The sequence below is a fragment of the Nelusetta ayraudi genome, unplaced genomic scaffold, assembly GCF_046127955.1.
Source record: "Nelusetta ayraudi isolate G7.1 ecotype Tasmania unplaced genomic scaffold, CSIRO-AGI_Nayr_v1 ptg000002l, whole genome shotgun sequence".
Taxonomy (NCBI): domain Eukaryota; kingdom Metazoa; phylum Chordata; class Actinopteri; order Tetraodontiformes; family Monacanthidae; genus Nelusetta; species Nelusetta ayraudi.
In genome coordinates, this window is record NW_027466052.1 from 1,664,407 (window position 1) to 1,677,803 (window position 13,397).

General features: G+C 43.4%; 1 protein-coding gene across 1 annotated transcript; it reads right to left on the bottom strand.

Moving 5' to 3' along the window:
• Nucleotides 1-3,286: 3,286 nt before the first annotated feature.
• On the bottom strand, nt 3,287-8,682 carry nr2e3 (nuclear receptor subfamily 2, group E, member 3). Its single transcript, XM_076025467.1, has 8 exons — nt 8,338-8,682; nt 7,746-7,896; nt 6,896-6,999; nt 6,504-6,800; nt 6,072-6,250; nt 4,863-5,103; nt 4,195-4,300; nt 3,287-3,976 (listed from the first exon to the last, which is right to left on the bottom strand). The coding sequence occupies exons 1-8, from the start codon at nt 8,411-8,413 to the stop codon at nt 3,844-3,846; spliced, it is 1,287 nt and encodes a 428-aa protein (XP_075881582.1). The 5' UTR covers nt 8,414-8,682; the 3' UTR covers nt 3,287-3,843.
• Between the last annotated feature and the right edge of the window lie 4,715 nt (nt 8,683-13,397).

The window sequence follows — 13,397 nt, forward strand, 5'->3', positions numbered from 1 at the left end:
GGGTAATTTTCATATTTTCGTTGACATGAGTATTGTTTTTTTTTATGTCAATTTTACGCGACTTTTGAATTTCAGGCAACTGACCGACACTCACCTGTTCCAACAATCTACGTCTCTATTTTCTCAAGGCGTGTTAGCCAACACATACAGGTTGAGGAAGTGTCCACTGTGATGTCACAACGGGCAATGAATACCTCTCCCCCAGCGTCAGTGATAATACCAACCAAGCCAGGTGTTGGTGAGGTATCACATGGGTGACTGTAGCTGGCAAGTTACCTTGGTTTTCAGTTTGTGCTGCCCTAACTTGAACAGGGTTCTTTTGCCCCATAGCTCATAGGACTTCACTCCAAATGACCAGGCAGCAGAACATCTTTCACCTTGTATTTTGGAGGATTATGATTCATTCGCTTTTCAGGCGAAAACCTTTGAAACATGTAAAACAGAAAAACACACAAGTGTAAGGAAACAAAACATAACAATATGCACATGTAATATGTAGATAGTAAATGTAAGTTTTCAAAAGGGTTTTGGCCAACTGCACCTTTAACCTTAACCACAGACTGGAAACACCAAGCAGTCAATATCAAGCAATTCATAATATCAGCAATTGAAATCAAACAGAATATTAACCATGTCAAAATAAACCACCCAGCGCCTCTGGGGATTCTGCTGGATTCCCCACCACAGTATTGACTGAACAGGGCTGAGGAGCCGATTGAGGTGAGTGGTGGTGGTGATGAGGGAGATGGAGGCCAGCTGTGAGTAGGGTGTGGTATGTATGTTAAGTAGTACTGAAGTAGTGCAATGTCTGTGTACACACTGCTGGCATCTGGACAGGTGTGGATGGTGCAGAGCTAGAGATGGATTCTGCCAGTGCAGTAGCTTAGCTCAGGAAGTCTTTTAAATATAGTGAGGTCAAGAATTCACAACATATTTATAGTTGTAGTTGTGATTATATATATATAAATATATATCCATGTATATATATATATATATACATATATATATGTACAAAGTCAGCCAAAATAATGTATCAAGACGTCAGGAAAACAAAAGTTTGAAAAGAAAATTAATTTGTATACATGTACATATACATTTGGCTCTATTCCTTGTACCCAGAATGAAATCACAAGTGTGGATGTGGCTGTGCCTTGTTTTCCTCCCTCGGCCTCTTGCTCAACGCCACTAATCTCATAATAAGATGGGGGGGAAAAAATGTCTCTACTTTGAACAGGAGAAACATTTGTGTGGAGGATTTACAAGGAGAGAGGCTCAGAAAGGGTGCGGATGGCCGGACCTGTGAGGCTGAAGCGTTAACAGGAGATCGCTCCACTCACTCTGCTGTGTTTGGTCTTAATCATTCATTTATTTATTTTTGAGAGGAGACATAAAGGGAACAAAAAGACATGGAGGAGGTGAGGGCTCCTGCAAACTGCTCAGTAAGAAGTCATTCTAAAGTACAGACGCGCATTTTTTCTTGTCTTTACTGTCAAATCAGAGAGAATCCTCCCGGACATTTTCACCAGGTCATGTGACCTGGACTGCAGAGCTGCTGATAGCTGCTGGAGTTCAAAGGTTACAGCGCCGCACAACCTGTACGGACAAAAGCAGGAAGTTCCACTTTCTTTCACAGTTAAAGGACTTTCCCTTTAACACCTCAATGACAACCTCAATGTTTTTGTTATTCTGCTCGACTTTCTGCGTCACAAGTCCACCTGATTATCACAGCAAATGTTTTTTGTTGTTGTGTGAGGCCTGTACAGCTCAAACCAAACAAGCCCTGAAACGCTCAGATCATGTGACCAGGGCACGTACTGCTGGCTTATGTTGACAGCTATAGATTTTATGTGTCCACAATCAGCCTCGGACAGATTGTGATATAAACTGAACTTTGTAGAGAAAGTGATAGAAACTGAACTTTGTTGAGAAAGAGATTAGGGCCGACTCACTGGCAAGGAAGTTGCGAAAATAGAATGTTCATGACTTGTGGAAAGATATAAAAACTATAAATAATTGCAAAACACCCCTCCCATCCAATACAGATGGTGTGAGTGGTCCTGATGAAATTTTACATTTGTGGCGGAAACATTGTTATGAACTGCTAAATTGTGTACAAAGCAATCGGTTTGCAGTTGACAGAGTTGAGTCTAATAAGGACTTAGTGGTCACTTCCGCTGAGGTCCAAGAGGCAATATTGAAAATAAAAGATAATAAGGCCTGCGGTCCTGATAACATTACAGCCTTACTTGCCAGTAAGAAACTGTGCCCCCTGGTGGCTTTATGTTCCACTGGTTTCTTCGTTCATGAAGTCTTGTCTGACACCTTAATCAATCACCTGATATATGCTGATGAACTGGTCGTTTTTAGTCCTTGCAGTGCTGGTCTCCAACAGCTGCTGAAAGTGTGTTCTCATTATGGGCATGATTTTGATATAAAGTTTAACGCTAAAAAGAGTAAAATTATGATGGTTAGAACCAGAGAGGACAGACCGGCCGCCTTCCCTGACTTCTGCCTGGCTGGCCCTGTGCTTAGTGTGTGCAGTGAGATGACATATTTGGGCCATATCACTCTCTGATGACTTGTCTGATGACGAGGATATTCATAGACAGCGGCGGAAGCTGTGTGCCCAAGCAAATATGCTCTGTCGGAAATTTGGTATGTATTCGGTATCAGTGAAGAGCTCACTTCTGCAGAGCGTATTGTACACCTTTGTATACTACCCAGCCAGCTGTGGTGTCGGTATAAACAAGGGAGTATTAGGAGTATTACACAATCTGATGTATAATTTTACGTGTAGGGTATCTGAGTCAGAAAACGACTTAATTGATGTTCTGGGGAACCCTGAACGCAGTTCTGTCAGATTTTTTTCCGAGCTGTGGAGTCACTGGTGAACATGGTGAATGATGATGAATGTGAAATAAAAAAGAATTTATTAAATTATAGTAAAGTAAATAAAATTTTATTAATGAATAAAAATCAAATGTTTTTTTTTTTTTTTTATTACCGTTCAGTTTCCCAAACATGTTGTTTGTTGCCCAAACAACAAAAAATAAAATAAAACATAGATCAACTGTTAATGTGTCCAAGTAAAACCAACTAGTTTGTAAAGCCATAGGAATACTTGTTTGCATGCTGGTTTTCTGTTAATTGTTTGTATTTATTTTGTTCACATTTATGAAATTCAGATTTATTGTCGTGTTCTCTTTAATTTTTCAAAATAATGTTGTCGTTTTTTGTTTTTTGTTTTTTAAAAAAAAAGTGCTGCTACACCGTAGAACAGTCACGCTTCTCAGTCGTCCACTGATCCTGGCGGTCACAAGAGGGTGCTATTGAACCACAGTCAAGAGGACTTCCAAGCGGATGGTGAATCCGGGTGACGTTCACACACTTCACACGCAAGAAGAGACTTCTCTCCATCCTGACGTTTGTCTTTGACGTGCAGGAAATGTGTCAGAGGGCAGAATAAAAAGCTGTTTATTGAGCTTTTTTTTTTTTTTTTTTGATTGGTCCTCGTGACAGTGTGAAGGTACACCAGCACTTTTAATGTGACAACGCTAACAGTGACGTCATCAACAATCCATCTGTCAACAAACAGCACCAACAAGAAGCACTACAAAACATAACACACACAAAATAACCAAAAACAAAGTATGACACGAAAAGCAAGCAGGGGAAAATGGAAGCTCAGTTTCAGAAAGACCTGATGTGGGGAAAACAAAAACAAACATTAAAGTGGCTTTTGGAAAATAATGTTTAAAAAAAAAATCAATAATAACAGCAGGGTGAATCTCTGATGTGTTTGCAGTGGTGAGTGCAGTGGCTTGTGGGTATGTTTTTTGTCAGTCAGTTTTTGAACATGTCACACAGGAGCTTCTCCATGGGAGTGTTGCCGATAGTGCGGTGGAAGAAGAGCAGCTCGATCCGCTCCGAGCTGACGAACCGCAGCGAGGGCAGGAGGAGGAGGAGCTTCCCGAACCTGGAGACAGCAAATCAATCAATCAATCAATCAATCAATCAATCAATCAATCAATCAATCAATCAATTAATCAATTAGATTGAGAGCAACAATTGACAGAGCAATTCAGTAGCTGGAGTATTCCTGACAGTTTGAATCAATAATATTGCGGAGTGTGAGTGTGTGGGTGTGTGTGTATGTGTGTGTGTGTGTGTGTGTGTGTGTGTGTTGCTGCCTACCTGGCCGGCTGACTGGGGTAGTGGGAGCGGACGTGTTGTCCCAGCATGACCTGAGACTGGTCCTGCAGGTTCTCCACCTGCTCGGGGTCCTTCAGGCCTCGTGTCTCTGAGGAGGACGAAGAGGAGGAAGAGGAGGAGCTGTTAACAAACGCAGGAAACACTGCTGGAAAAAGTTATTTTTTTGTAATATATTCATTTATACATATATTATGTAAATAAATATGTGTGTGCATATATATACAGTATATATGTATATATATATATATATATATATATATATATTCATACATATTAGGACTACAATAATATAATATAATATAATCATATTATATTATATTAAGTTAAAGTCCAAGTGATTGTCACATCCCGAAGGATGCAACATTTGTAGTACTTATTATTATTATTATTATTATTATTATTATTATTATTATTATTATTATTATTATTATTATATTGTTGTTGTTTTTGTTGTTGTTGTTTTCAGACAAGTGTCATGTTTAAAGTGGATCAATCGTTCAATTCAACCATATTATTTAGCAGCTGCTTCAGCCTGTAGTCACTTCACCATCTATCTATCTATCTATCTATCTATCTATCTATCTATCTATCTATGTATCTCTTTCTGTCAGATGTTCAGCTCTCCTCCTCCTCTTCCTCCTGCTGCTCACCTGGCTTGAAGAGCACGACGGCCTTGAGGCAGGCGAACTCGGTGGGGTCGACTGCCAGGGCCTTGTAGCGGCTGAAGGCCTCCTGCAGGAGGCGCAGGTCCAGGCCGGTGTAGCTGCTCTTGCCCTGCATGCCGGGGCAAAGGTCGGGCAGCGAGAGCAGCGGGCAGCTGTCCAGCGGCAGCGACCACTGGATGGCGCACAGCAGGAAGAGCTCGCTCCACGCCTCCTCCAGCAGGATGACCTGGTGGGCGGGGCCAGCCGGTGGCATTAGAACATAGGTGTCAAACTCTGGCCTACGGGCCACTTTTGGCCCGAGAGGCGATAAAAAATCACCACTATTATATAGCACATATGGCACTAATGCTACTAATCCCAGAATGTTCTGCTGCTATTTTTGCGCATTAATCAAGATAAGATTTTTTTCAATTAATATCAATGTTGACCAAGTTTTACATTTTGGCCCCACTTCGTATTTGAGTTTGATGCCCTCTGATAGTGGTGGGACCACAGCAAAAGTACACCAACAAAAAAAAGGTGCATGTTTTGGGTTATTTAGCTATGATTCGTGGAAAAGTTGCCTTGAGTGTTCTTTCATGTTGTATGGAAGTCACATAGGGTCAAAATGGATTGCATTTTTTTTCTAAGGCAAAAGCATACGCAACGCAAGTCTAAAAACATCCACATGAATGTTCCTAACTGCAAATGATACAAATTATCAAATTAATTAAGCCAAATTTTGTTTTTAATAATGATTTTAATTAGGACTGTCAGCATTAAGACGTTGATTGCTCATGGCATAACACGCACATTTTTTTTAATCGTATTTTATTCGCAAGTCTTTTGTCCCTTTCATTCATCTGTAGTTTAATCTTGAGAAAGGAACCAAAATGGAACTGTTGCTAAAGGAAAAGTTAAAGGTCTAGGTGCACTGTTTTGAAAGAAATAATAATAACACAAAAGACTAAAAAAGGGAAGCCCTTTCTTTGTGTCCTTTTTTGTTCCCAATGAAGAAACTCTAGTGAGCATTGCTTAACATTAATATGGACATTATAACGGAATCTTTGAAATTCAGAGCTTAATCGTGATTTAAATAATCCATCATGACAGCCTGTCCTAGTTAAAACGCAGAGGTTGTGCCATTTCCAAGTGTTTTTTTCCCCCATGCATCATTACACTAAGTGACTTCAAAACCTGGATGAGGCGGCTCACCTGGTCTCGGAAGGGCAGGTTGGAGAAGACGGGAAGGTTCTTGGCCCACTTGACCGACATGAAGAGCAGCCGTGCCGACGTCTCGTACACGTTCTCCGAGCTGGCCGGGTACAGAGCCATGTGGTACTCCGAAGACGCCCGCTCTGGTTCGTTGCTGGTCACGTCGATGTTCTCGTCAACTGGGGGACAAAAGAGGAATTAGCACGTCAGAGGGGGCGGGGCCAGTCCAAAAGTTTTTTTTTTTTTTCTGTTTTTTTTCTGTAGTTGAGCCACTCTGAGCTCAATGAAACTCGTTAATGAAGTAGAAAAATAAAAAAGGTTTATGTTTAAAATTATTATTAAGCAACCCAATAAAAAGACGGCAACTTAATGCAATGATGTTTAAAATGAGAAGGAATCTTTTGGGACCCTCCTCCTCCTCCTCTTCCTCACCGTCCTCGGGCTCCAGCTTGGCGCAGGTCTCGGCCGTCATCAGACTGGCCATGAAGCGGTGGTTGTTCTGGGGGCTGACGCAGCGCTGCGGGGCCACCGACGAGGTGATGGCCACGGAGGAGGTGATGTGAGGCCAGGTGATGACCGAGGAAGAGGAGGAGGACGACGACGACGAGGAAGAGGAGGAAGAGGAGGAGGGCTCCCGGGTGGTGGCCAGGTGCTCCTTCTCTGGGTCCACGTCGATGGAGTCCAGACGCACCTGAGCTGTGCTGCGGGGCTGCCGCTCGTTCTGCACGGCTGCACGCACACAACAAGGTTTTTGATTATTTGGAAAATAGAAAATAAAGTTTTTGCAAAAGACTTTCTGAGAGTTTCTGAGGTGACAAACTCACCGTCTTTGTTCATGCCGGCCTGCAGGCACTTCTTCAGCCGACACGCCTGGCACTGGTTCCGATGGGCTTTGTCCACCGGGCACATCCCCGTCCCGGCCTGGCACCTGTCCACACACAGAAACCACTTTAAAGGTACGTTCCACTCATTTCATGTGCTATCTGATCTAATCTGCCCAAGATTGGCCCAAGGAGTTGACCTCCTTTTTTTGTTTATTCTTCCTGTATGTATTCAAACGATTTAAGAGGTTATTAGAAGCAAATCAATGATGGAATGATTAAGCCAGAAAATGAATTTCACAGGAAACAAAAATGATTGACATTGCAAGAATTGGAAATAATACTCACTCATATTTATATATTTACTTATACTGCACTCATATTGACACATATATCAATATATAGTATATCTAGTGTTTTTGTATGTTATTTATAGATATAGATATAGATATAGATATTTATTTAGCCACATACAGTTACTGTTATCTCCTTACGTTCAAACACTGCCTTATTCAACTTTCATACACTCCATCCACTTCACTGCTGTCACGCTGGGAATTTCTCCAAAGTGGGACGAATAAAGGAATATCTAATCTGGTATTAATAATTTTTGTGCGACACATGGGGGTTTTAAAAAAGTGCAACTTTGAATTTTGAATTGACGCAATATTGTAAAAGTCTGATAAGAAAAGTCCGAAATTAAACAGAGCCTATTAAATCTTTTTTTTTCTTCCTCAAGGATATGTATTTATACATAAGTTTCTTTTTTTTTTCCCTCTGCACTGCATTCCTGCACTTCAATTCCCAGCATGCGCCTGAGACGGCCAAAGGGAAGGCGGCGGGCCTCTCTTGCCTGTAAATGAGCCTCCTGCGGACGCTGCGCTTGAAGAAGCCGCTGCAGCCGTTGCAGGCGTAGATGCCGTAGTGTTTGCCGCTGCTGGTGTCGCCGCACACTTTGCACACCAGGGCCGGACTCATGGCTTTCCCCGGCGCCGGGCTCTTGGCTGCGGGTTCAAACAGAGTGCGGAGGGGGGGAGTCGGGGGGTCAAGGGTGTGGGGGGTAACACGGTTAGCGCGGGTCATTCATGTGGCCCTGGTCGGCATTGTTTCACATGCGTGCCTGCCATCTGTGTGGTCGATGGCAGGACAAACATTCTATGTTGTAACGGACTTGTTCTGAAAATTAAGGTATGTAAAAAAACAATAGATATATGATAATAGTAATAATAATAATAATAATAATAATAATAATAATAATAATAATAATAAGTAATTATTGTTATGAAAAAAATAATAATTTAATAATGATCGCTTAATTATCAAGGCTGAGTACTGCACTAGAACTTTTTTTTTCAGACAAGGATGCAAAATGCTAAAAAAGAAAATGAATTCTTCCCCTTTTCAAATTCCTCATGTGGCCGTGTCGGAGTTTGTGCGGCTCTCACCTCCTCGGCCGTCGTCCGCGCCACTGGACGAGTCGCTGGGGGAGCTGGACGGCAGCAGGTGCTCCTCACTCATCATTCCTTCCACTAATTCCTTCTACTGCCTCTTCTCAACTTCTGTTTTCTCCCCCAAATAATAAACAAACCAACTTTTTTTTAAAAGAAAATGCTCCTCCACTCCTTCTTGTTTCTCCTCCTCTGGCTGCTGGAGGTGGAAGAACTTCAGCAGGACTCAGAAGTTCCTCCTCCTGCTGGCAGGACTTGTAGGAGTCGAGGCTTCCTGCCGGTGGCTCCCTGAGAGGCCTGGAGGGCTCGGCGCTCAGAGTGCGAGTGTGAGTGCGGGTGCGAGTGCGGGGGGCTCCTCGGCAGCAGCTCCTCTATAGGTGGGGGGACGCCGGGGGGGTGGGGGAGGCGGGAGGGAGGCGGGAGGGAGGATTAGAGCCACTCGCTGTGTAAGCAGCACGCTTCTTTGTCATCCCTCTTAATCTTTACTGTTCATCCACTGGATCAATCAGTCACATTGCAGCGACGGTGGTGAGGAGGAGGTAGAGGAGGAGGAAGAGGAGGAGGAGGAGGAGGAGGAGGTAGAGCAGGAAGAGGATGAGGCAGAGGAGGAGGAGGTGGAGGAGTATGAGGGTGAAGAGGTAGAGGAGTACAAGGAGGTGGTGGAGGAGGGGGAAGACGGGGTGGAAGAGAAGGAGGAGGTGGAGGAGGAGCAGAAGGAGTAGGAGGAGGCGGTGCCGATGGATGGGAGGGGTTGTAACTTTATGCCGCCGCCGTCAACGCTCCTCTTGAGTTTCGCCATTTAAAGGGGTGATTACACGAACACGAGGCTGTGGGTTATTATGTTTACCCGCCTGCCCCCCCCCCTTCTTTTTTTCATGAGGGGCCTCCACATTTGCTAGCCCCCCCACCCTCCAAACCCCCACCAATCTATATTTGATCTGTGTGATTGTCCTCCCTGTTTATTCGTGACCACCGACGACCAGTGTTTGCTGTGGCCAGTCGCCATGAACTCCCTCCCCGCAGGAGATGAGCAGCTTCAGTCCGGCCACCAGGGTGCATAGAGGTCGGGGTTAAGGGGGGGTTTCCTGGGGGGCGGGGGGAGTTAATTGACTTCAATATGAAAAGCTCTATAAACAGGAGAAGCGGAGCAGGGCTTTTTCAGTTCTCTGATGATGATGATGATGATGATGATGATGGGGGGAGGAGGGGAGAGGGAGTTGGGGGATGTTTTGGGTTGGGGGGTTATGGGGGGGTCTCTGTCCTGTCAGCGAAGCCACCGGAGACAAAAAAAAAAAAAAAAACTTCCAGACAGTTGAAGAGTTTGTGGAGTTTTGCTCAAGGTCAGCTGCAAGGTCACGCTTTTAGGCGTGCATCCCCTCAGTCAAGGGTTTGATGATTATAATGATGATGTTAGTACCGCAATAACCCTCTGTGACATCACAAAGGGCCATAATACCTGTCTTCCATTGATGGAACACACCCCCAGCCTGGTGTCCCCCTTGAGAAACAGTAGGAATTGAAAAAGTGTTTTTAAGTCTTCTTTTCCACCATAAATGTAGTGAATATAAATGTGTTTGAGTTTTTTGACTTTTCAACTATTTTTCTTGGTATAGAATTCTTCTATTTTTATTGTGTACTTTTATTGTATACTGTGTATGTATCTATATAAATACATTTATCTTTACTGTATCAGCTGGGGGGGGGGTCAGGGGTCAGGGTGACATTTCTATCTATGGGAACAAAATTGATCCAATCTATCATATCAAAGATATGATGACTTGAGATGCTGTCCTGTGAAAGTGTGAGGAGTTTAAACCCCCCCTCCGACCACCACCACCGCCACGTAGCTCCGCCCCATCAGGCCCCTGGGCTCCAGCTGGGATGAGAGCAGGTGTCTTCCAACGCTCAGGGCTGTTTGTTTGTGGACACAGTTGAGTGGTTCAAGCTGAATGAGTGGAAGGGGAAGAGGACGTGCGTGCGTGCGTGCGTGCGTGCGTGCGTGTGTGTGGGTGTGTGCGTGTGTGTGGGTGTGTGTGTGGCTTTGATTCGTTACTGTAACCGTGACCTGAAAAGAGTGCTCTGACCATATCTAATATTTGAGTTTCAGAAAAGTGGGCAGAGGTAACAAAGTAACAAAGTTTAATGAAGTTTTGAAGTTCAGGTATCTGGACTTTACTTGAGTATTTCTTTTTCTGATTGATTTTTACATTTTCGCTCCATTTGTATACAAATATCTGTACTCTCTATTCCTTACATTAGAAAAACATGCTGGTTTAAAAGTCTTTAAAATATACTAATTCTGGTAAAAGTCACTCACTTATTTTTTATTTATTCTCGTTGCTTCAAGTTGTTGCTTGGACCGGAGCTATTTGAACTGGAGGATTAAATGATCGCATGTCACTAAATTGTCTAAATTGTCACTGAATTATCACGTAAAATCGTGAATGTTTCACATTTTTGAGGCCCACCCCACCCTCTTTTTTTTTTAGTATGGCAGCAATACATTTAGTTAATTCAACATGGTTTACACCCCTGGGAACACAATCTGGACAGAAAAGGTTGTCAACAGTTGTCCTCCGTGTCAGAAGCCTTCAATTTGCTGCCAAGGCAGAAAATCTTTGCCTTCTGGGCGGAGCCAAATGAGTGTCTGTCAGCGAGTTCCTGCAGGCCAAGGCAGAGTAATTGGGGAGGGGGGGTAGAAAAAAAACAAAGTGGTGAGTAGTTAAGCAGATTAGAGTTGGAGGAGCCACATTTTGTCTGCCTGGGCACCATGAGAGCAGCACCGAGGCACAGAGACACACCAATTAGCTCCAAAGATTAAAAGAGCAGTGAAGACTCCCGTCTTGCGGGGGATCTTTGGCCATATGGCCAAACTCGACTCTCGTCACCGCCGGCCGTCGCACTCTTGACCTTTTTTGCCAGATTTACAAAGTTAATTAGTGAGGTTCTGAGATCAGCGCACGACGGCGGCTTTTCTGCCCGGATTTACCCAATTAGGTTCACATCGCACGTCGTCGCCGGGGCCCCTAGTCACTTCATGGAGTTTTTTTTTGTTGTTGTTGTTTTAAGTTTGTACATTTAAAAAAAAAAAGTTCCGATTGTCAGATTTGTCTTTTGTGTAAAGGCCCAAACTACATTGCTTAGCCTCGCACAGACCATCCATCCATCCATCCATCCAATCGGTTTTTTCATCCGAAGTCTAAGGGGTGAGGGGCACGGCGCGATGGAAAACCAGTTTACACTGGGTTATTATCAATCAATCAATCAATCAATCAATCAATCAATCAATCAATGTTACTGATAAGGTACTTTTCAAATAACTAAAATGCAACCCAAAGTGCTTTGCAACAAGTCCAAACAAGGCAAACTCTATGTATACGCGAAAACGACGAGTGGCAAATGGCGCAGCGCTCAGAACAAATCGAGTTGCTCCTGCGTGAGGCGCAACAAGCTAGGGAATCCAAAGGAGCCTTGAGGCGAGAGGAAATACTGATTCGTCGAGAGGACGTGGCACTTCGCCGCCGCGAGGAAGCCTCGAGCACCGCGGCATTTAACAACGCCTTCCTTGGCTTGCTAGGGCAGCTCATACAGGCTATTTCAAATAAGTAGGAGGCTCTATTTTGGGCGAGTTAACGGTCTGTTTTTCTATTGTTCTTTAATAAATGCTACTTTCCCATTATATCTGTCTCGTGTTTACTTTTGGTGAAAATAAAGGTTGCAGCAGATATGAAAAAAAACTCTACTTTGTCCATTGCTGCGCTGTTGTGTGTCGTACACAAATGATGCTGACGAAAACATTGTACTGCTTTACCGCGTCGACCCCGCCCACGGTCTCGTGATCACAGAGCCAATGAAAACCCAATCGTACCGAGGCGTGGCGTACCGTGGCGAGGCGAGGTGAGGCGAGGCAATGAAAACACGCCGTAAGTGTGTCACTCATGTGCTTTCTGAAATAAGATAAAATAAAATAAAGAAAAGTTTTATGCTGCGATTCTCCTCAGTCGGTGGCCTGCAGTGGTGATATTTTGACCCCTGCGTTGTCTTTCTTGCAGCACATTACATTTCATAGTTTTTTTTACCATAAGCTAAAATCCCCAAATCCGATTGGAGCATTTTACATTTGGGTGTCATCCAATTAAAAAATAAATAAATAAATCAACATGAAAAGTTCATATATGCTTTTCATTTTTCATGGCGGTGGTGGTGGTGGTGGTGGGATGTGGGAGGTTGTGAAGGGGGCAAACATTTAGTAGGTCCACAGTGTGATTAATCCATAAAAATGCATTCCAGACAATTTTAAAGAAGCGTGCCAACAAGCCAGGGGCCAACTCATTTCTTCTTCATGTTTTATGCAGCATTAAATTATTTTCAAAACGTACTGCCGTGACCTTTTAATATCACTCCATTATTTATTAAAATCACGAGCCCAGTCAGCCCTCAAATGATCAACTTAAATGTCCATTTTTTTTTTTTACGATTCAGACCAGAGTCCAAGTGCTGCAGCCATCCCATGAAATGGGCTGGATCGTAAAGACTTAAAGTGGGGGAACAGATTGTCCAAATTGTGACACATAAATACCCTGTCTACAGGCAGAGCATGATGAAAGCAGCATTTTGACGGTAGGAAAGCCCGATTCAACAGTTAGTAGTAGTTGCAGTAAGGAGAACTGTGAATGCCTTACCTCACTGCAGTGGGAAAAGGGAGTGAGCAGAGGCTGAGCTGCAGTTATACGTCTGTCGTTGTGGGGCGTTGTCCTATCACAAGCAAGCATTTATGAATGTCATGTTTGAATAGCCAATAGTATGTGCTACATTGCTGCTTTGATCATGTTCTGCCTGTAGGTATCCGTTGAAAAAAAAAAAAAAATAGAACTTTATGCAGTCAGTGTTCTGCGTTGTGGATCTTTCGTGCTCAAAGCCAATCCAACGTTTTAACTATATCCATAAATATGAACAATTAATACAATGATTTAGAGGCTGTTAAACATTGTTTATAGCAATAGCAGAGGCTAACGCTAGCTCCGCTTTTGCAACCTTGGAAACAAATGCTTTGCACT